This window comes from Suricata suricatta, chromosome 17 (assembly GCF_006229205.1).
Source record: "Suricata suricatta isolate VVHF042 chromosome 17, meerkat_22Aug2017_6uvM2_HiC, whole genome shotgun sequence".
NCBI classification, from domain to species: domain Eukaryota; kingdom Metazoa; phylum Chordata; class Mammalia; order Carnivora; family Herpestidae; genus Suricata; species Suricata suricatta.
Genome location: NC_043716.1, coordinates 23,719,924 through 23,741,683, shown reverse-complemented (window position 1 = coordinate 23,741,683; position 21,760 = coordinate 23,719,924). Strand labels below are relative to the sequence as shown.

At 36.5% G+C, this 21,760-nt stretch overlaps 1 protein-coding gene across 2 annotated transcripts in view; it reads left to right on the top strand.

Annotated features, from left to right (window-relative positions):
- The window catches only part of USP32 (ubiquitin specific peptidase 32), a 228,218-nt gene that overhangs the window by 44,854 nt on the left and 161,604 nt on the right, over nucleotides 1-21,760 (top strand). For both annotated transcript variants that reach the window (XM_029927232.1, XM_029927231.1), the window contains exon 2: nucleotides 17,681-17,808. In XM_029927232.1, coding sequence (XP_029783092.1) covers nucleotides 17,681-17,808 — 128 coding nt within the window. The remainder of the gene's footprint in view (nucleotides 1-17,680; nucleotides 17,809-21,760) is intronic.

Below are 21,760 nucleotides of genomic sequence, written 5' to 3'. Positions count from 1 at the left end.
TTGGAAGTTTAAGTCTTTAGTTTAGCTCTGTTTTTGGCTAGAGATAATATAATATAATGGTTAAGTATTTCTGAAGGAGAATGATATGGTTGACTTCTTTAGTAGCACTTCTTTTTTGTTAAGTACTATTTTCTTTAGTACCTATGTATGTAACTTGTCTTGCAAAGATTTGTAAATATTTAAAAGGGGAATGAATTCTTCAAGTGCCTATGGAAAAGAAAACTTGATACAAATATTCAGTGTTCATTATATGTCAGATTATTTACATCTATATTTTTAAATTTTCTTTTTTTAATTTTCTGTATTTTTTATTTTTTTATTTTTATTTTTTTAAAAATAGTTTATTGTCAAATTGGTTTCCATACAACACCCAGTGCTCTTCCCCACAAGTGCCCTCCACCATCACCACCACCTCTTTTCCCCCCTCCCCCTTCCCCTTCAACTCTCAGTTCATTTTAAGCATTCAATAGTCTCTCAAGTTTTGCGTCCCTGTCTCTCCCCAACTCTCTTTCCCTCTTCCCCTCCTCCTGGTCCTCCATTAGGTTTCTCCTGTTCTCCTGTTAGACTTATGAGTGCAAACATATGGTATCTGTCCTTCTCTGCCTGACTTATTTCGCTTAGCATGACACCCTCGAGGTCCATCCACTTTCCTACAAATGGCCATATTTCATTCTTTCTCATTGCCATGTAGTACTCCATTGTGTATATATACCACATCTTCTAGATCCACTCATCAGGTGATGGACATTTAGGCTTTTTCTATGTTTTGGCTATTGTTTAAATTTTCTTATTTAAAAATTTTTTATGTTTATTTTTGAGAGCGAAAAAGACAGAGCATATATGGGGGAGGGGCAGAGAGAGGGAGACACAGGCTCTCTCTGAGCTGTCAGCACAGAGCACAATGTGTGGCTTGAACTCATGGACCATGAGATCCTGACCTGAACTGAGGTCAGACACTTAACCAGCTAAGCCACCCAGGTGCCCCTATTTTTAAATTTTTAAAAAAATGTTTATTTTTGAGAGAAGAGGGGTGGGGGAGGCAGAAAGGGCGTTAGAGGATCCAAAGTGGGCTCTGTGCTGACAGCAGACAGCCTGATGCAGGGCTCGAACCCCTGAACCATGAGACAATGGCTTGAGTTGAAGTCTAGCACTTAATCAGCTACACCACCCAGGCATCTCCAGATTATATTTTTAAAAAATGGCTATGACAGTATCTCCTGTCCCACTTGCTGTTTACAAAAGGACTTTGACACTTTTCCCATGGAAACTGGAATCTGTGGTTGCTTCTCTTGAATCTGGGCAGGCTTGTGACTGTAGCAGAAGTGACAGTCTTACTATTATATCAACTTTTTATTATATATACCAGTGAAATGTATTTGATTTCCTTTGCATGTTTGTCTAATATATTTTTAAACTTTTATTTTGGGGGGAGGGGCAGAGAGAGGAGAGCCAGAATCCCAAACAGGCTGCGTGCTGCCAGTGCAGAGCTGAATTTCACAAAATATGAGATCATGACCTGAGCCCAAATCTAGAGTCAGACCCTTAACTGACTGAGCCACCCAGGTGCCCCTGTCTAATATTTTCTACCTAATCTTTCTCTTCAGCTTTATAAACTTTCTTATTCTCTTTTCATTCATTTTCTCAATCTTGTCATCTTTACCTTTCCTGCATTGTTTCTTTGTTCAGAGAGCAGATAGATGGTAGGCATTTTGGTAAATATTTTTCCATAATGCTGGAAATCTCAAACGGAGGTCCAGTGACCCTTCTTCCTTCTTCTCTGTTATCAGAAAGTGAAATAAAAAGAGGAGGAGTGGGTTTGTATGAGGGCTGGTGATGTATGGCTCTCTAGGCTTTCTTTTTCAAAATGTAAACCTTCTCAATGTGGAATATATTGTGTCTGTATGAACACTGAACACTTAATAGAACTCTTAAATCAAATTTAGTCTTTAAATAGCTTCCAGATTGGAATTCCCATTTAACAAAGTTTACACCTTGTTATACTTCTTTCATACTCTCACCACAATGAAACTCAACCATTTGTTGACAGATTTTAAGCTTTTAAAACCAAGTACAAAAACAAAAACACCAAGGACAATACCTTATCTTCGTATCCCCGGTAGAACCTAGCACACGGTTGGCAATTATATTTAAATTAGGTGAAATACACAGATATATTTAGTTTTTATGATACTTCATATATTATGGCCCACGAGAATATGTTTGGATTACTATATAACTAGAAACTGCTAGACAAACAATGAAATTTTTTTCTGCTCCTTTGTATTTTAAAAACAAATTTTAATATACCCTCTAGAGAAGTCTTGGATTTTGTGAACTCTGAACTAGTCTTGTGTTTTATGTATGGGTTAGATAGAATAAGCCCCATTCTTTAATCTGTTACAAAGTAGTCATATTTTTTAAATGAGTACATATTAAATTCTTGGTGACTAGCTCAAGGAGCTTTTGTATGATTGCTTAGGAGGTTTGGTAGATAAACAAAATATAGCAAGTGAATGTATGCATGCTTTGAGTAAATGTCATATTTAGCCCAACCTGTAGCCAGTGAATACAGCAGATTTACCAGATTGAAACTTTGATCTATTAATATGAACTGACTCGTGATTTGCTTCTTTCATGTTATGTTGATAGCAAAATATGTTTTACAAAGGATGATTTTGTTTGTAATTTTATGGAATGTTAATGACCTTTTATGTTTTAGGGCATTGATGAATACTCTTAGTAATATGACTTGGCTTTGAGTAAAACAGCATTCATGTTTCAACCTAACACAGTAGTTTGGATACATTTGTTACAATGAATGACAATAGCCCTTCCCTTATGCTTGTCTATCAAGAGCTACGGAAGTTGCTTTCTTCTTGATATTTCCCTTTTTGCTATTTCCCTTCTTCCTCTTCTGCTCTCTTTTTCTTCTTCCCCTTTGTTCCAATGTTAGATGGTAGCTGGATCAGCTGGCATAGCAATACAGGTCTACAGGTAAGGAGGAGAGAGGATAAGAGCAGAAAAATTTATTGTTGTTTGGCTTGGTACATTCTTTTTCCAGTCTTTGTTTTCACAACTTTCTTGAGAGTTAGGAATAGAAAATGAACAAGGTACTCCCTCCTTACTGCTAGAAATCCCCTTCTCCCAGACTGTGATTTATTGAGTATCCATTATTGTCTTTGTCAAATCCATACACACACACACACACACACACACACACACACACATATTCATTTTACAGAGTAGGTACAGATATTAAGTAACTTGCCCATGTTCTCATATCTAGTAAGTGACCTTGTTCAATATAAACACACATATATTTTGTTTCTGCCCTTAACCATTTGGCCAGAGGTTATCAAATGTGGCAGCTGGCTAGACATACTGAAACTGCATCTTGTTTAAATTAAAAAATTTTTTTAAAAATACTTATTTATTTTTGAGAGAGAGAGAGAGAGAGAGAGAGAGAGAGAGAGCGAGCGAGCGAGCATGAACAGGGGAAGAGCAGAGAGAGAGGGAAACACAATGCTAGGAAGGCTCCAGGCTCTGAGCGGTCAGCCCAAAGCCTGATTCGGGGCTCAAACTCATGAACTGCGAGATCATGACCTGAGCTGAAGTCAGACGCTTAACCGACTTAACCACCCAGGTGCCCCTAAAATTTTTAAAAAATTAGTTGCCAACGCTTTTAAAGGAGAGACCTTTCACACACACACACCCACACACACACACCCACACCCACCCAGCCACCCACCCCATATTGGTTTCCTCATTGCTACATTGCAGCAAATGCCTGGAACTTAGTGGTAGCTGCACTCTGTAGGTATGTGCTCTCTAGGGTTCCACATACCCCACCTGGCCCACTTCATCATTTGTATTGCTCTCCTCATTTGCCCCTTTGGTATTTCAGTCTTTGAGCTTTGCATTATCACTCTTTACTAGCACTTGAATTTTTATTCCAGAACAAAGGAGCCACTGAATATTTTTATTTATACAGCTTTTCTTTCCAGTGTCAGATCTGAGAATAGTCAGATGTAGGGGAGATATCTAATGTTTCTGGCCTTTTCAGTTGGAATTATGCATGTACTTTCATTTATTTAGATAATATCTCTTGATAGTGTTGGTAAAGGATCAGAGAGAATGTGGTTTAGAAATAGTGGAGAGTACCAAAGAGGTTTAAGTTTCTTGTTGGCACCCACTACCCTGAAGATGTTCTTCAGCAGGACACAGACTGCCTGGAGTGAATTCAGCATCCTCCCCTTAGCTTACCAGTGTACTTTGTTGCCTTTACCCTGCTCAGAAAACTAGATGAGAGAGGATGGGAAGATCTGGGATGGGAGAGTGTCCAGGAAGCACAGATTTGTGGCTAGCACCATTGTCTGCATCTGAGGGCTTTTTCCCAGTCAGATGAGGAGGTTGATGGCCTTAAAGGACAAGGGGAATTCCGAAAGTTAGTTGTCTACTCTCCTCATCACAGCTAACTCAGGTCCAGCTACATTAGCCCCAGTCATTTGATAAAACCTGTAAATCGTATCACAGAAGACATCAATTTTCTCTTAAAAATATTATTGTAAGTGGTGATTAGGTTGTTTATGTGATAGTTGCTATATTAGGTTTATTACAGGTCAAATAGGTTTTTAGAATGCCGTGCTATACACGATCTAATGAAGGAAATTCACACTAAAGAAACCTTTATAGAAAGTGTATATGGAAGTAATCAGTAAATGCTGCTGTTTTGCTGTAAGTTGTGTGTAGTTGTGTAGTTTTAGAGCACTTGTCTCTCTTTTTAGGTGTTTTTCCTCGGTGCCCAGCTGTGTCTTTTATATTTATTGTATTCTCATTATTTATTCATGAGTCTGTCTCTTAGCCATGGATTCCTTGAAGGTAGAGTTGATCTTACTAGGTTTGTATTCCCCATTGCATAGCACAGTGTTTGGGCATATGATAAAAGTTCAGTAGCTTAAAAAATTTTTTTTTAAATGTTTTTTATTTTTTGAGAGAGAGAGAGAGAGAGAGAGAGAGAGAGAGAGAGAGAGAGAGAGAGGGAGGGAGAGAGGGGGAGGGGCAGAGAGCAAGGGAATGAAGAATCTGAAGCAGGACAGCTCAGGAGCTGTTGGCACAGAGACTGATGTGATTCTCCAATTCACGAACTGTGAGGTCATGACGTGAGCCAAAGTCAGACTGACTGAGCCACCCAAGCAGCCCCCAGTAGCTTTTAATATTATAATTTTTATGATTTGCATTTTAGAATGGTCTTCCTGGAAGGATTGTTTCAGTGGTGAATATCATAATCTTTGTTTTATCTCTGTTCCAGTATCTGCCCTTACTGTGTAATTGCTTGTACTTCTTTTGTACTGCAATCAGAAAGTGATTATTCAGTACTTTATTTTATTACCAGATCTTGATATTTGATTGTGAGTTGCTAATTCTTACCAGTGAGTATTTTAAAAACTGAGATGTCTTGAAATCACCAAGGCTTTTTGTTAGTTGAGATTTGTATTAAATTTCCTTGAAAATCTGTTTTTCTATGAGAGAAAAAATACCTCCCTTGTTCTTTGCCTTTGGTGTTCTCTTGTCTTCACTTACAATTCCTGTTTGAGGAGGGATACAGTTCTGTCTCTATAAGTTTCAAAAAGACTGGTTGGTTTCTTAACTCTCATGCCGAATGTTACAGGTATATATTTGACCTTGAGTGACTCAGTGATTAGGGGCACTGACACCCTGTGCAGTCAAAAATTCATATGTAACTATGACCGCCCCCCACCAAAAAAATTTTTTAAAGTGATATCTTCAGCTAATGTGAGGCTTGAACTCATGATCCTGAGATGAGGAGTTGCATGCTCTACTGACTGAGCCAGCCAAGTGTCCCTGATTCCCCCAAATCTTAACTGCTGTTACTGTAAGCTTTACTTAAGTTACTGCCTGCTGTTGACTGTAAGCTTTACTGATTACGCAGTTAACACATATTTTGTATGTTATAGGTATTGTATACTGAATTTTTACAATAAATTAAGCTAGCAAAAATAAAATGTTTTATACTAAGAAAATCACAAGGAAGAGGAAGTACGTTTATAGCACTGTATTGTATTTATTGGTATTAAGTTTGTGTCATATATTTACAAGATGAGTAGTCTGTCAGTATCTACATCAATATTGACTTTTTTGATATAAAACATTGTAGATGTTATATGTATTACTAACATTTAGGCATCAAGAATGAAGATAATATGAAAATGACATACATACTTGCAGGTTAATGATTCATTCATTGATAATGAAGAAGTAGCAAACATGATTGGTTTGTGGTAGCCTGGTGTTTCTGATATGATTGCTTCACAGTAGCCTAGCCTAATGAATTCTTTCCTTTTTTTTTTCAATTTTTTAAAAATTTTATTTTTATTTTATTTTTGAGAGAGAGCATGAGCAGGGGAGGAGCAGAGAGAGAGGGAAACAGAGGATCCAAAGCGGGCCCTGCAATGTGAGGCTCAAACTCTCAAACTGTGAGATCATGACCTGAGCTGAAGTCGGATGTTTAACTGACTGAGCCATTCAAGTACCCCTGAAGAATTCATTCTAATTAATGAATCATTATGAAATTTTTGTGGCATACAATTTTTTAATCCTGTTCATAATACAGTATTAGAAGCAATGTTACATTTAAAAAACACCTGTTATCATAGTCTGATAATGCAATTTCTACAGTTATGAGAGACATACTGTATATAATATAGTTTTTTGAAAGCAAAGTTGTAAAATATTAAGAAAACTAAAAAATTATTGATTTTATATTAAATATCATTACAAAGATAGGCTATCCACTTCTACATGAGTTTTGCACACGATGTTCAGTGATGATAACACAAAAATATCTTACGGTTGTTGCTGTACAGCTACTGGCTTTTCACATGAAGCCACATACACAAGAAATAAATTTTTTTTTTAAGTTTATTTATTTTGAGAGAGTGGGAACATGAGCAGGGAGGGGCACAGTCTGGGGTGGGAGGCGGGGGAGAAAGAGAGAATCCCAAGCAGGTTCTGCACTGTCCACACAGAACCTGACACAGGGTTCAAACTCACGAATCACTAGATTGTGACCTAAGTCCAAACCAAGAGTCAGACACTTAACCGACTGAGCCATCAAGAGATAAGGTGCCCCAAGAGATAAATTTATTAACTATGGCATATAGTTGTTTACTGTTCATTCATTAAGTGGAAGTGGATCATCATAAAGATCGTCATCTTCATTTTCATGTTTAATACGCTGAGGAGGAGGAAGAGGAGGGTTTGTCTTGCTGACTTGGGTGGCAGAGGCAGAAGAGGTGAAAGAAGTGAAAGAGGAGGCAGGAGAGGCAGGCACACTCAATGTAACTTTATGGAAATACATTATAATTTTCACCTGGCTTTTTTGCTTTTTCAGTTTTCTAAAAATGTCATATAGGAGATGTAAGTATGGTATGATCCCAATACTTCTTCCACCATGTGCTTTAGTTTTAGTGCCCTGGTCAAAAAAGGAGTCAAAGCAGTCTTGACTAATTGAAATCCTTCTGCTAAATTGTCTAATATCAATTTGTTTTCTGGCACTGCTTTTTTTTTTTTTAACCTTTTCTTTCCCATCATCTGGCATTGGTTTGGAAACACCTCTATTAATGTTGTGTCCATCAAGTTCTGCCTTCTGGTGTAGTGTCTCTTAGTTCTTGAAGTTCTTTAAGATCCCTATCTTGAAACTTTATTTCTCACCTTTTTGGCTGTATGTACAGACTCTTTCATGTTTTCCTTGATTGGCTCTGTTGTAAATCTTGTGAAGTCATGCATAACATTTGGACACGGTTTTCTCCAGCACGAATTTATTGTTTCACTGCTTTTTCTGCAACAACGATAACATCTTCAGTGGTGTAGTCTTTCCAGACCCTCCTGATGTCCTCTCTTGTCAGGGATCTCTTCCATAGCAATGATAATCCTTCCCACAGAGTACTGTGCGTAATGATCCGTAAAGGTCCTCATGACCTGACCCCCTGATCTAGAGGCTGAATTAGAGATACTGTATTTGGGGCAAGTAGATCACTTTGACACCTTTGGTGGTAAACTTACTGGGTTCTGAGTGGCCAGGGGCATTGTTCAATATCAGAATTTTTTTTAGTTGAAACATGTGATTACTCCCTCATATATCTAAGAAAACTTGAGACTAGACCAAGTTCTAGTCTTAGATCACTGCTCCAAAAATTGACATTTGTCATTGTTTTTCAATTCCTCAACCACAATGTTCACCCCCAGAATTTGTACTCTTTTTTTTTATGTAAAGGGATTCCACACTTGAAGAGTCTTTTTTTTTTTTTGAGACTCTTAATGGGGGTGGAGACCACCTCTGTCCATAAGCGGGGAAAACCCAATTTTCCAGACTTTCTTGAAGTTGGACATGGTATGAGGCTCCACCACTCTGGTGACCACATGCCAGACTCTCAAGACATGCTGACAGAGAGGCTGGAACTGTGCAGAATGCATTTGGCACAGGTGGTATGAGTGGCAGTAGTGTTGCCTAGTTGCCAGGAGCAGCAGCAATAGCAGCCCTGGCCACAGGGTCATTGTCCAAAATTTAATAAGGATGAGAATCAGAAGAATTTTATTAAAAATTTTTTTAATGTTTATTTTTGAGAGAGAGAGAACAAGCAGGGGAGAGGCAGGGGAGAGGGAGACACAGAATCTGAAGCAGGCTCCAGGCTCTAGGCACCAAGCTGTCAGCATGGAGCCAGATGTGGCACTTGAATTCACAAACCGTAAGATCATGACCTGAGCTGAAGTCAGATGCTTAACCGATTGAGCCACCCAGGCGTCCTCAAGAATTTTAACAAGTAGATTTTACTGGCAAGGTACTTCCTGACTTCAGGGACAAAGCAATGATGGAACCAATTTAGAATAAAGGATTCTTGTCCACAGACTTCTTGCTCTACAACCCAGTGATTGGCAGCTGATGTTTATCTTTTCCTTTCAAGGATCAGGTGTTAGCAACCTTATGGTTGCTGATCATGAACCTTACTGCATTTGCACAAAACAGTCTGTCTCTTTCCACCTTAAATCCTGGTGCTTGGTTCTCTTCCTTACTAATAAATGTACTTTGTGACATTTTTTTCATATGGTAGGGCACTTTCATCTGCATTAAAAACTTGTTCAGGCAAGGGTGTCTGGGTGGCTCAGTCGGTTAAGCATCCGACTTTGGCTCAGGTCACGATCTCATGGTTCGTGGGTTCGAGCCCTGCATCGGGCTCTGTGCTGACAGCTAGCTCAGAGCCTGGAGCCTGTCTTCGGATTCTGTATCTTTCTCTGTCTCTGACCCTCCCCTGCTCACACTATGTCTCTCTCTCAAAAATAAATAAAATATTAAAAATTAAAAAAAAACTTGTTCAGGCAGATATCCTTCTCAATGATTTTCTAAATGACATTTGAGAATTCATCTGTTGCCTCTTGCTTAGCAGGAGCTGCTTCTCATGTTATCTTTACATTTTTAAAGCCAAACCTCTTTCTAAAATTCTCCAACCATCCTTTGCTGGCATTAAATTCATCAGCTTGCTTTAGATCCTTCACCTTCCTTTTGCTGTAAGTTGTCATATAAGGACTTGAATTTTTCTTGAATTGAAAAATCTTGAGTCTACAGGTATGCCTTTCTTATTAGCAACTTGCACCCACATAAAAGCTGCATTTTAAACACAACATTAAAAGGTATTTCACAAAAAGTGCAAGGTTTTCACTTCTGCTGTCACAGATGTGGTGACGGCTTCATGAATTTCCTTTTTCTTACACTGGATTCATTTATTTTGAAATAGTGGACAAGCGTACCTACAGACCTCAGTCTGTAGGTACACTTACACTGGATTCATTTATTTTGAAATAGTGGACAAGCGTACCTACAGACCTCAGTCTGTGGTACATATCAAGCAATTCAGCTTTTTATTATGTGATTTTTCTCTGCTTTTTGGGTGCACTTACAGTATCACTTAGTGGCACTTTGTATGGGTCTTGGTGTTATTCAAGGCTTATGGTTTTGCACTAAATGTGATGAAAAATACATGAGAACCATGAGAGATCACTTTTTACTGTGAAACAGTTTATTGGAGAGATGAACTGTTCATTTGGAAATGATTAGCGTCACACAGAGTTTTAAGCACTCTTATCACTTGAGCTCACTGCAATAGCAACAGGAGGCAGCTACGAGATTATTACAGTAGTACCACATGTTCTGCTGTTAATTTTATGCAGTTACGATTTAATACTGCATTTTTACATTTGTTTACATTTCTCTTGACTGGAATGGCACCATATACAGACTGTGTGTGTAAGTTTTGATAAATTTTAACTTTTCTAATAGATTTTGTATATTTTATGGTAGTAAATGATAAAACAGATGTATCTACATATATTTCATGCATTTATGACACACCTTTTCAATTTTTTCAGTATTTCTAGGCTCTTCAGCTCATCTGTGAGTTTTTTAAATTGCAAGTCTCTAAAACATTTTTCAGTATATTTTTCAATATATTTACTGAGAAAAGTCCATGTATAAGTGGACCCATGTAGTTCAAACCTGATTTGTTCAAGGGTCAATTGTATTTTGAACTTTTTTTTTTAAACTTTTTTTTTTAATATTTTATTTATTTTTGATAGAGAGACAGAGCATGAGAGGGGGAGGGGCAGAGAGAGAAGGAGACACAGGCTCCAGGCTCTGAGCTAGAGTCAGCACAGAGCCTGACGCGGGGCTCGAACCCATGAACATGAGATCTGACCTGAGCCGAAGCCGGAGGCTTACCCGACTGAGCCACCCAGGCGCCCCAAAGGGTCAATTGTATTTTGAAATGCTTCTTCTCTTTGTTTCTAGGTTGTTAAGAAAAACCTAAAGTAAAATTTGTCCTTGAGATTTATTTTTTGAAGGTGAAATACTTCTTAAAGCTATTCCCACTGTGGTTAAAGTCCTATGGTTTACTGTCCTGCTCTCCTTTTTTTCTTTTTTTTCTTTTTTTTCCCCTTGAGCCCTTATTCTTCATTTCTGATCTGGTCTTGCCCTCTAGGCCTCCTGTACAGTTGTCATCCTGGGGTGTCATATCCTAATCAGCCTGGAGATTCCCTTTACTTCTGTCATGCTGAAATCAGTGTTTCCTAGATCCCTTTTCTTTCTTTCTTTTTTTTTTGTTTAATCTCTCATTTTGATATAGAACAATTCTCTTATAGTTGTCTGGGTAAGGGTTCAAGAGATTATTGTTATTTTCTCATTATTATATTTTTTGGTACTTATTTGGTCTCCCAGCCAAGTGCTTAGCTTCTGACACCATCACCTCAGAAGAGTTCCCTCCTACCTCTTTGCAGTCTGTTTCCTACAGTCTCACCCACACATCCTTCACTTCATCACTGGTCAACTACTAGTTGTCTTTGTTGTCGTTGCTAGTTTTGCCACTGTAAGATTTTGATATAATGCAGTCATACAGTATGTGTTCTTTAGTGTCTGGTTTCTTCTGCTCAGTATCATTTTTGAGATTCATTTATGTTGTTGATTGAATCAGTAGTTTATTTTTATTTGCAGAATACTGTTCCTTGTATGGATATACCACATTTATTTTTTCACCAGTTTATGGACAAAGGAGTTCTTCCTAGTATTTTAGCTATTTTTTAAAGTTTATTTATTTTTAAGTTTTTTAGTCTTTTGAGTATTTATTTTGAGAGAGAGTGAGAGAGAGCAAGCACAAGCAGGAAAAGGGTGGAGAGAGAGAATCCCAAGTAGACTCTGTGCTGTCAGCAAAGAGCCTGGTGAGGGGCTCTATTTCACAAGTTGTGAGATCACGACCTGATCCAAAATCAAGAGTTGGACACTTAACCTACTGAGCCACCCAGGCACTGCTGTTTATTTTTGAGAAGAGCGGGGGAAAATGAGAATGGGTTGGGGAGGGGCAGAGAGAGGAAGAGAATCCCAAGCAGGCTCCACACTGTCAGTGCAGAGCCCAACGTAGGGCTCAATCCACAAACTGTGAGATCATGACCTGAACCAAAATCAAGAGTCAGACCCTTAACTGAGTCACTCAGGCATCCCTGTATTGGTTCTTATTATGAAAACTCTTATATATATTTCTGTACTGTATTTTCATTTCTCTTGGAGTGGAATTGCTGGGTCATTGGGTAAGTAAGTATATGCTTAACTTTATGAGAATTGCCAGACTGGCCATTTATTTTTAAAAGTGTGCATTAAAAGGTTGATTAGGGGTGCCTCAGTCAGTCAAGTGCCCGACTTCAGGTCATGATTTCACGGTTTGTGGGTTCCAGCTCCTCATCGGGCTCTGCTGACAGCACAGAGCCTGGAGCCTGTTTTAGATTCTGTGTCTCCCTCTCTCTGCTCCTCCGCACTCATGCACGTGCGCGCTCTCTCTTTCTCTCTCAAAAATAAACATTAAAAAGAAAAGTTTGATTAGAAGACTTACATGTTGACTCACTTGTTGACTTGTGGGTTTTCCTGTTGGTTAGTTGGGAACCTGGCCATTTCTAAGTGAGGGATAGAGATGGCCCTCTCACCGCATGTCAGTAGCAGTAGGTGTTTGTTCTGGGATCATTGACTTGTCTTTAGAGAATCCTATTTATCCTGCCTAGGTGATACATGTGTCAGAGTAGGGCATGGGTTACAAATGTTCACTTAATCTTTCCTTTTTTTCATACCTCATTATTATTATTAGAGCTCTCAGCTAAGCCTTGTGTTTCTATGTATGGAGCCTTTTTGTTTAATATATATCTACACCTAAAAGGTTGGTGAGAAAGGGTTGGTTGTATGATAGATTGGTGCCTGCCTGTATTGTGCTTCAAGTTTACACCGGAGAGTCTAACCATTTTTCATATAAACTTTCAACCAGTCTCTCTTTATCCCTACCTTTTGCTCCCCCTTCGTTTTGTGGTAATTGGTACCATCAATTCCTGAGCCTTTTTTGGGGTGCTCTAGGCAGGATAAAATAGTGAAATTGGTTTGTTTCTTCACATTTCTCAGCTGCTAGAACTTAGGTTTCAATTATTTGGTCTGCTTTAGGTCGGTACCACTCCTGCAGACACTTAATGTTTACTGGAAAAATTAGACTCTTAGGTCCTCAGTTGTTTCTTCTCTTTGCCCTTGTGAGTTTATATCCTTTTTATTCTTGCTGTAATTTTAATGAAGTCTAGAGCAAGAATAAATTTTTTAATAATGTGTTGTTTTCCATTTTTTACCTGAAATTGTTTTTTCTTCTTTCTAAAACTAATCACATTAATGTTATATATATAGATACATTTTTTTGACTTATAATTTTACTAGGCTTGATTCTATTCTATTTTCCACCTGCCTAAAATTTTATTTTATTTTATTTTTAAAATAGCTACCATTTTTGAATGCCTAGATGTACCAGACCTGAGCTATTATGTTCTTGATGTTCATAAGGCACCTTGGCTGAAATAAAAGTATGTGAAGCTATTAGAAAGCAACATATATGAGAAGTATTATGGTATAATTTCATATTATTTCATGGTATTCTCACAACAGTCATCTGAGGCTGTTTTCATCTCACAGATATGACAATAACAGCCACAATAAATAGCACTTAGATGGCTCTCCATAACTCAAGCATTGTTCTGAGCACTTTGCATTAATGAACAGATCATCCAATAAGGTATGTACTCTTCAAACTGTCATCTTACAGAAGACTCTGGTGACAAGGAATGGCCCTGCTGTGTGCGATTGCAGTTCTAAATTTTATTTTTAAAGTTTTCAAAGTTTTCACTTGTACAAAAGAGAATACTTCTGGATATTCCTTTTTTACAGATTAGCCAATTAGTCTCTTTATTTTGAACAAATAATAATGCTGGTTATTATCAGTAAATGTGGATCCATGACAGTATTTCAGTGTCTGATATTCTATTTTGAGCATATACAATAACTTATTTAGTCCATCCTGTGTTGATGGATGGCATTTGCTTCTTATGCGTATATTTTCTTGTTATAAGTTCATTAGTCACCAGACTGATATTTTGTGAACATATTACCAAACAGTTCCTTCAAATGATCTGTAACCAACAGTGTATAAGATTATTTTTTTATATCTTAATGATTGATTTTCTTGTCTCTTCCACTACTATGAGCATTCTAATTTGTTGGTAATGATGTTAATGAAAATTAGGCAATTTGAAGAAGTATGTATTCCACTAGCTGAAGTAATTTCTTTTCCATTCCTATAATTTAGGAGATAAACTGTTCTGTTTTTCACTTTTGCATTCTTAAAAGGAAAAAAATTAGTGTCTTAAGGATGTTAATAGTACTACTCCAGTTTTTAACAAATTAAGCATCTAGAATTCACACTTTTCTCTAGCTCATTCAAGTATTAGATCTCTTATTGTTTTGTCATTGCCTATAGGTTGTCAAACCCATGAGGTTTCTGTCCCTGCTGCAAACATTTATTGGATGATAATCTATGTGGCAGGGACTCTTCAGTCTTTTTCTTTTTGATCCTTTCTCTTTTACACAAGACTGTAGACCAGTCCCTTTCTCTTGTCCTTTGGAGACTATACTTGTTTTTCCTGTTATCAGTATTCTTAGAGTATTTTCCCTTTATCTGCAGATACTGTAAGAATTGGTTTTTTTATGGTTTTGTCTCTTACTCCTTGTTTTGCTTATTTATGGTTTTAATTGCTACCTCTATGCTGATGACTCTCCTCAAACCTCTCCTCTAAGTTCTACACTCATAATTGGAAAACTCAATGAATTTCCCCAAGGTTCTTCATACACTATATATCCTTACCAGAATTTATCATCTTTTCTTGCTCACTTACTCTTTTTCTTACATTCCCTTTCTACATGGTAATACCATCCTACAAGTTTCCCTGACTAGAATCCTGAGTAATGTTCTAGCTAGGGTCTCACTCAGGTGTGGAGTTCTACTGACTTTCTTGTACACATTTCCCAGACTTAGCTTCTCCTTTTCTTCTTGTATTAGCAGTCTACTTTTTGCTTCTCTACACTACTAGTAGAATAAACTATCTGAATTGTATTGGACTGTGTCCTGTTTCTTATCTGCCAGGAGTTTGTATCTGAATTGAATCTGACTATATCCCTTCCTTATTAGAGCAACATTTCTGTGGCTTGGTCAAATGACTGCCTGTGTAGGTTTATAATTAACTATTCCCTGCCTTGTTTATTTTGTTATAGTAACAAAGAATTCTCCATACATTCCGTACATCATTGTACTTTAAAACAAACTATTATCTTTTCCTGGCATGCTTTTGTCCCTTTGATTTTGGTTAGCCTTTAAATTTTTATGTAATCATTCTTTCTGTCCAGAGCCTTCTTTTCCTCCAGCATGGGCTAAAGGTACCATTTCTCTGATGCCCTTATGATTCTTGAACTGACTGCGTAATATTAAAGAGTATTTTTCTTGTTCTTATAGACAGATACTGTTCTATTCAGTGAAAAAAGTTTGCAATGCCTAAAATAAAATAATGACTCACTAATTTTGTTGATAGTGGGTGTCTAAAAATGTTACGTTGTTAGGGTGGTTGGGTGGCTCAGTCAGTTAAGCATCCAACTCCTGATTTCAGCTCAGGTCATAATCTTGTGGTTCATGAGATTGAGCCCCACATCGAGCTCTGCACTGACAGCGCGGAGACTACTTGGGATTCCCTCTCTTCGTCTCTCTCTGCCTTTCCCCTGTGCTCACTCTCTCTTTCTCTCTCTCACTCCTCTCTCAAAAATAAACAATAAAAAAAAAGAAAGAAAATAAACTTAGTTTGTTAGAATAATCAATTTATAGAATATTACTTTGTTTATAAATAAAATCTGAGCTAAACTTTGGAGCTGTCCTCCACATGGATAGATAAGCACTCAAGAAGTACAGATAATATAATTTTAATCCCAAAAGAAATGAGTGGATTGTTGCTGAAAACATTAATGCCAGTATCTAATGCCATTAAGATTATCAGCTAATTTGAAATACTTGTTACTTCTTCCTTGCCCTTGCCTAAAATTTGTATGTTTAACATTCAGTTGTTGGAAAGTAGTAGGTTAACAATTTTCACATTTATTTTCTTTGTTAGATTTGAATATATTTGAATTATGACAACATATCTTTGGCTTTGTCATACTTACATGGAAAGAGAAGTAATATATTTTTTAATTTCTTTTTTTTAATAGTTTATTGTCAAGTTGATTTCCATATAACACGCAAGTGCTCATCCCAACAAGTGTTCTCCTCCATGCCCATCACCCCCTCTCCCCTCTCTCCCACCTCCATCGACCCTCAGTTTGTTCTTGGTATTTAGGAGTCTCTTATGGTTTGCCTCCCTCCCTCTCCTGAACTATTTTTCCCCTTCCCTTCCCCCATGGTCCTCTGTTAAGTTTCTCCTGTTTCACATATGAGTGAAAACATATGGTATCTGTCCTAAGAGAAGTAATATTTTTATTAGGAATACTATTTCCTAATACTTTATTAGGAATATTTTATTAAGAGTAATATTTTTTATTTTATTAGGGTCAGTTTGTATTAGGAATTGGGTTGGAAAAATGTAAAGATTTCTTTACTTTGATTTTTTAAAAATTGAAGTATAGTTGATATACAATATATTATAAAAAAAAAATAAAGGGTTGCCTGGGTGGCTCAGTCAGTTAGGCATCCGGGTTTAGCTCAGGGCAGTATCTCACGGTTTGTGGGTTTGAGCCCTGTGTTGAGCTCTGTGCTGACAGCTAGCTCAGAGCCTGGAGCCTGCTTCAGATTCTGTCTCTCCTTTTTCTCTGACCCTCCCCTGCTTGCGCTGTCTCTCTCTGTCTCTCAAAAATAAATTAAAAAAATTAAAAAATACACAATATTATATTAGTCTCAGGTATATAACATAGTGCTTCAACGTTTATATACATAAGGAAATGGTTGTCACCTGTCACCATACAAAGTTAATACAATATTATTGACTATATTCCCAATGCTGTACTTTATATTCCTATGACTTATTTATTTTATAACTGGGAGTTTGTACTTCTTTATTCCCTTCACCTACGTTGTCCATCACCTCATCCCTTTCTCCTCTGGCAGTCACCAGTTTTTTCTCTGTATTTATGCGTCTGTTTCTGTAGGGGTTTTTTTCTTTTTTCTTTTTAAGATATCAAATGTAAGTGAAATCATACAGGATTTGTCTTTCTCTGTCAGGCTTATTTCACTTAGGATAATACTCTCTGGGTCCATCTATGTTGTTGCAAATGGCAGGATTTCATTCTTTTTTTTTTTTATGGCTGAGTAACAGTCCACATTATATATATGTATATATCTGTACCATACCTTCTTTATCCATTTATCTGTTCACGGACACTTATGTTGCTTCCATAATTTGGCTATTGTAGATAATGCTGCAGTGATAATAGGGGTACATCTATCTTTTCAAATTATTTTCTGTTTTCTTTGGGTAAATGCTCGGAGGTAGGTGAGGGTGGGAGGAAGTACTCAGAAGTGGACTGCTGAATTATATGTTATTTCTATTTTTAATTTTTTGAGGAACCTCCATACTGTTTCCATTGTGGCTGCACTGAGTTACATTCCCACCAACAATCCGCAAGGATTCCTTTTTATCCACATCTTTGCCAACACTTACTTTAAGAAAAAGATTTTCAATGCGTTTTTTCTCTACTGATTTCTTACCCTCTTCAATTTCTGGATTGCAGTTACAGACGTAGAGCTGAAACGACTGAAAGATGCCTTCAAGAGGACCTGTGGACTCTCCTACTATATGGGCCAGCACTGCTTCATCAGGGAGGTGCTTGGGGATGGAGTTCCTCCCAAAGTTGCTGAGGTAATCTTTATATTCTAGGGTTTCTTTGAGATAGCTATCCACCATCCTGAGTTCTTGAGGAGCCTCCAGTCTGAACATGCATAATTTTCCCTACAGTTATTTTTCTTGCCGAGTAGGTAAATAGGTATTTTTATTTTATTTTACTTCATTTTATTTAATCTTAATTATCTTTTATTATTTAAATTCAAGTTACTTAACATACAATGTAGTCTTGGTTTCAGGAGTGGAACCCAGTGATTCATCTCTTAACATAGGACACCCAGAGCTCATTCATAAAAGTGCCATCCTTAATGACCATCACAGACCCTCAGTTTGTTCTCTGTATTTAAGAATCTCTTATGGTTTGCCTTTCTTCTTATTTTTATCTTAAAACAAGTCTTATTTTAGATGTCAGTATGGCTGTGTTTTTAGAGGCCATATGGAAGTAACACAGATCAGCAGTTGTACTTTTATATTTCTGAGCTTTAATAGCCACTGGTTGTAATCATGGGACCATTTGTATGACTGGCTTCTTATTCTTATATACTTTGTTACTCTGACATATAAACTTTATGTTGGGAATATGTTTTATAAATTTTGTGTTAAAGAAGACTTTTCCATTTTAGTAAAACCTAATTAAATTAATTCTGTAAAATTAAGTGTTAGAAATGAAATGCCAGGTTCACTGGAACCTGTAAAGGGTTATTTAATCTCTACTAAAAATTTTAGATAGAAATAAAATGTGGTAAGTTGATATAAATATACTTTCTTAAAATAGTTAATTATTTTATAGCTATAGACACAGATATGCACTATGTCATTCTAAATATGAATAGAGAATAAAACACTGAAAATGTTAATAAAACACCGAAAACTATAGGAATTTTAATTTAAGCTTGGTATATTACATAGAATTCACCATTCTTAATTAAGGACAGTTTCTGTTTCTAACCTGTGTTATGTGCTTTTGAAACTGAGGTTCATATAATAAAGGGTACACATTTTAAATTTTTATTTCTTTTTTTTATTTATTAAAAAAATTTTTTTTTAATGTTTTATTTATTTTGGATACAGACAGAGACAGGGCATGAGAGGGGGATGGGCAGAGAGAGAAGGAGACACAGAACTGGAAGCAGGCTCCAGGCTCTGAGCTAGCTGTCAGCACAGAGCCTGATGTGGGGCTTGAACCCACGAACATGAGATCTGACCTGAGCCGAAGTCAGAGGCTTAACCGACTGAGTCACCCAGGCACCCCTTATTTCTTTTTTTAATCAGGATTTATGTTGCATTAATTCTCTTAAATGTACTCTTGTGTAAAAGTGTGTACTTTCTTGTTCTGCCATTGTTTCAGAATTAAGATAGAGTTAACTTTTGTTCTTAATACTATTTATTGGGCTTTCTGTTTCAGTATGAATATTACCATTTTAACAGTATTGAAATCTTCTGACTTATGAAATTAGGAAGTTTTTACATTTTGTTTTTAATTTTTTTCATGTTTTGTAGTCTTCATTGCATAAGACAGATATCTGTCAACTGAACAAGATGTTGTAAATCCATACAGTGAAATATTATTTGTTAACGAAAAGGAATGAAGTTTTCTGATATGTACATGGATGAGCCTTCAAAACATGCTAAGTCAGAGAAGCCAAACACAAAGACCCATTTTTAAAATCCCATTTGTATGAAATGACGGGAATAACTGACTTTATAGAAACAGAAAACAGATCACTTAAAATTTTAGCTGATTTTTTTTTTCTTACTGTCTTTCAATAGCACCTACATCTTCCTCCCATGCTCTGCTATTGGACAAGCAATTTCTGCATCCTATGTTTTGGAGGAATCTGTCCTTCCTGGGATGTCAGGCTGCTTGGCTGCCTCTGACAGGCTCAAGAAATGTTGTAATATGATAGTTTATCTGGCTTTTTCTGGTTTTTAGGTTAGGAATAACTCTCTTTCAGACTTTTTACATCCAAAGTGGAAGTGGAACTCCTTGCAACATTATTTTTATGTGAATATCTCATAAATTTCATTTTACCCAAAACTATTTCAGGAATCTTGCTCTGTCCTTTGGATTCTCTGTTAAGAGTCATCACTGGCTAGAATAATTAAAGTAATTATTTTACAAGAACGATCTTAATTTTAAATTGTAAAGTCCACAATGATAGTTTCAAGTTTCAGTTTCATTGTAGTTAATGCCTTTTGGTGTAAACTCTAGTACTGTATTAAACACATAAATTCTATAAATGCTTTTAGTGATGATGTTAGCTTTTTTTGCCCTATTTACTGATATAAGCTTATTTTAAATGAGGACATGTGGATGTTGGTTAGTAGGTATAGTGTATTGTGTAAGTTGTAAAGTATGATAAGGAGCTAAGTACTCTAATTAATCTTTGATATTTTCTCAGGAAATGAAGTCCTTATAATAATTTCTCATATTGTAATCTTGAAAAGATGAGTGAACCCCAAAAAGTTCAGAAAGAACTCAAAAAAGCTGAGTTCTAGAATAGTTTCAGCATTTACATAAAATGAGTTTGTGTTTTACTTTAGCCATTTCTCTGAGATAGGAGTGTCAGTAGATAGACTTCATTACCTTTTGTGTGTTTGGGAGAGGGAGAGAATTTATCAGTATAATTCATATATGTAGAGTAAGATATTTGTTGAAGGAGAAATGGTACATTTTAAAAAATGGAAGTGAAGTTTCCATTTTGAAACTTCATTTCCATTCAAAATTCAGGTTTTGAAGCTTGGATTTAGTTTTATTGATTAAGTAGACTCAGAATGGAGGATGTGTATTCTACAGCTGTGGAGAAATAAGTTAAATGATGGGATTTATAAATAAAGTGATGTCCCTTATGAGAACTTTCTTAAAATCCTATGGAGAACTTTGTCCTTAAATTTGGGTGAGGAGGGTCATTACTCTTGTTGAGATTCTGAAATTAATGTTTTGAGGCACAACAGCATTATTTTAATGTCAGTATCTCTATAAGAACAGCCCCAGGAACCACTTAAGCTGCTCATTGTGGGAGGTGAGAGAACTTTATTCCCTAGTTAATCAGTGATTTTCTTTAAAGGGAAAGTAATATATTTTTCAAGAGCAAGGGGAGGTATTTTTTTCTTTTTATTTATTTATTTATTTATTTATTTATTTATTTTTGAGAGAGTAAGCTTGTGTGTGTGAGCAGGGGACAGTCAGAGGGAGAGGGAGAGAATCTTAAGCAGGCTACACACCTAGGGTGGAGTCCGCAATGCCGCTTGATTTCATGACCCTGAGATTATGGCCTAAGCAGAAATCAAGAGTCAGTCAAGAGTTGGAGGCTTAACTGACTGAGCCACCCAGGTACCCCAAGGGGAGATATTTTTAGAATCTTACTGCAAAAGGATAATGAACTTAAAAAGACAAAAACTTTAGTCCTTAATTAAGGAACCAAATTTTTAAATTATTTCCTAGAAGAGAGACGCTGTAAATGTTTAGAGCAAATGAGAGATATTTGGAATTGAACTGAACTTCCATTTTTTACCTTCTCTGAAGACTTGCTATGATAAATTTCAAGACATTTTGGATGGAGAACTCACGATAGTTTACAATTTTTAGAATTTAAGCATTGATTTCATTAGTCTCTTGTTCCTAGGATAGATTAATGTAATTAAATATTTTGGTGCCATTCTGACCTTGCTTATTAATAGTAACCACCTATTATTTGAGTAGAATATTAAAGGAATAAAATTTGAGGGGTTGGAGAAAACAAAGTAAAAATGAAGTACATGGTAAGTAAATGAAAAATGTATATTTTTGAATTTGGCCTATTCTGAACCAAAGCCACTAATTCTTAATAAACCAGTGCTTATATTTTCTTCAAGGTGTCACCCATTGCCCAACTTCTATTCTCCCAAAGAAATTCTAATAACAAAATATTTCCATGTAGTATTAATTTGTAATCATTTCCTTTTGTTTTCACATTCACTTAAAAGTAGC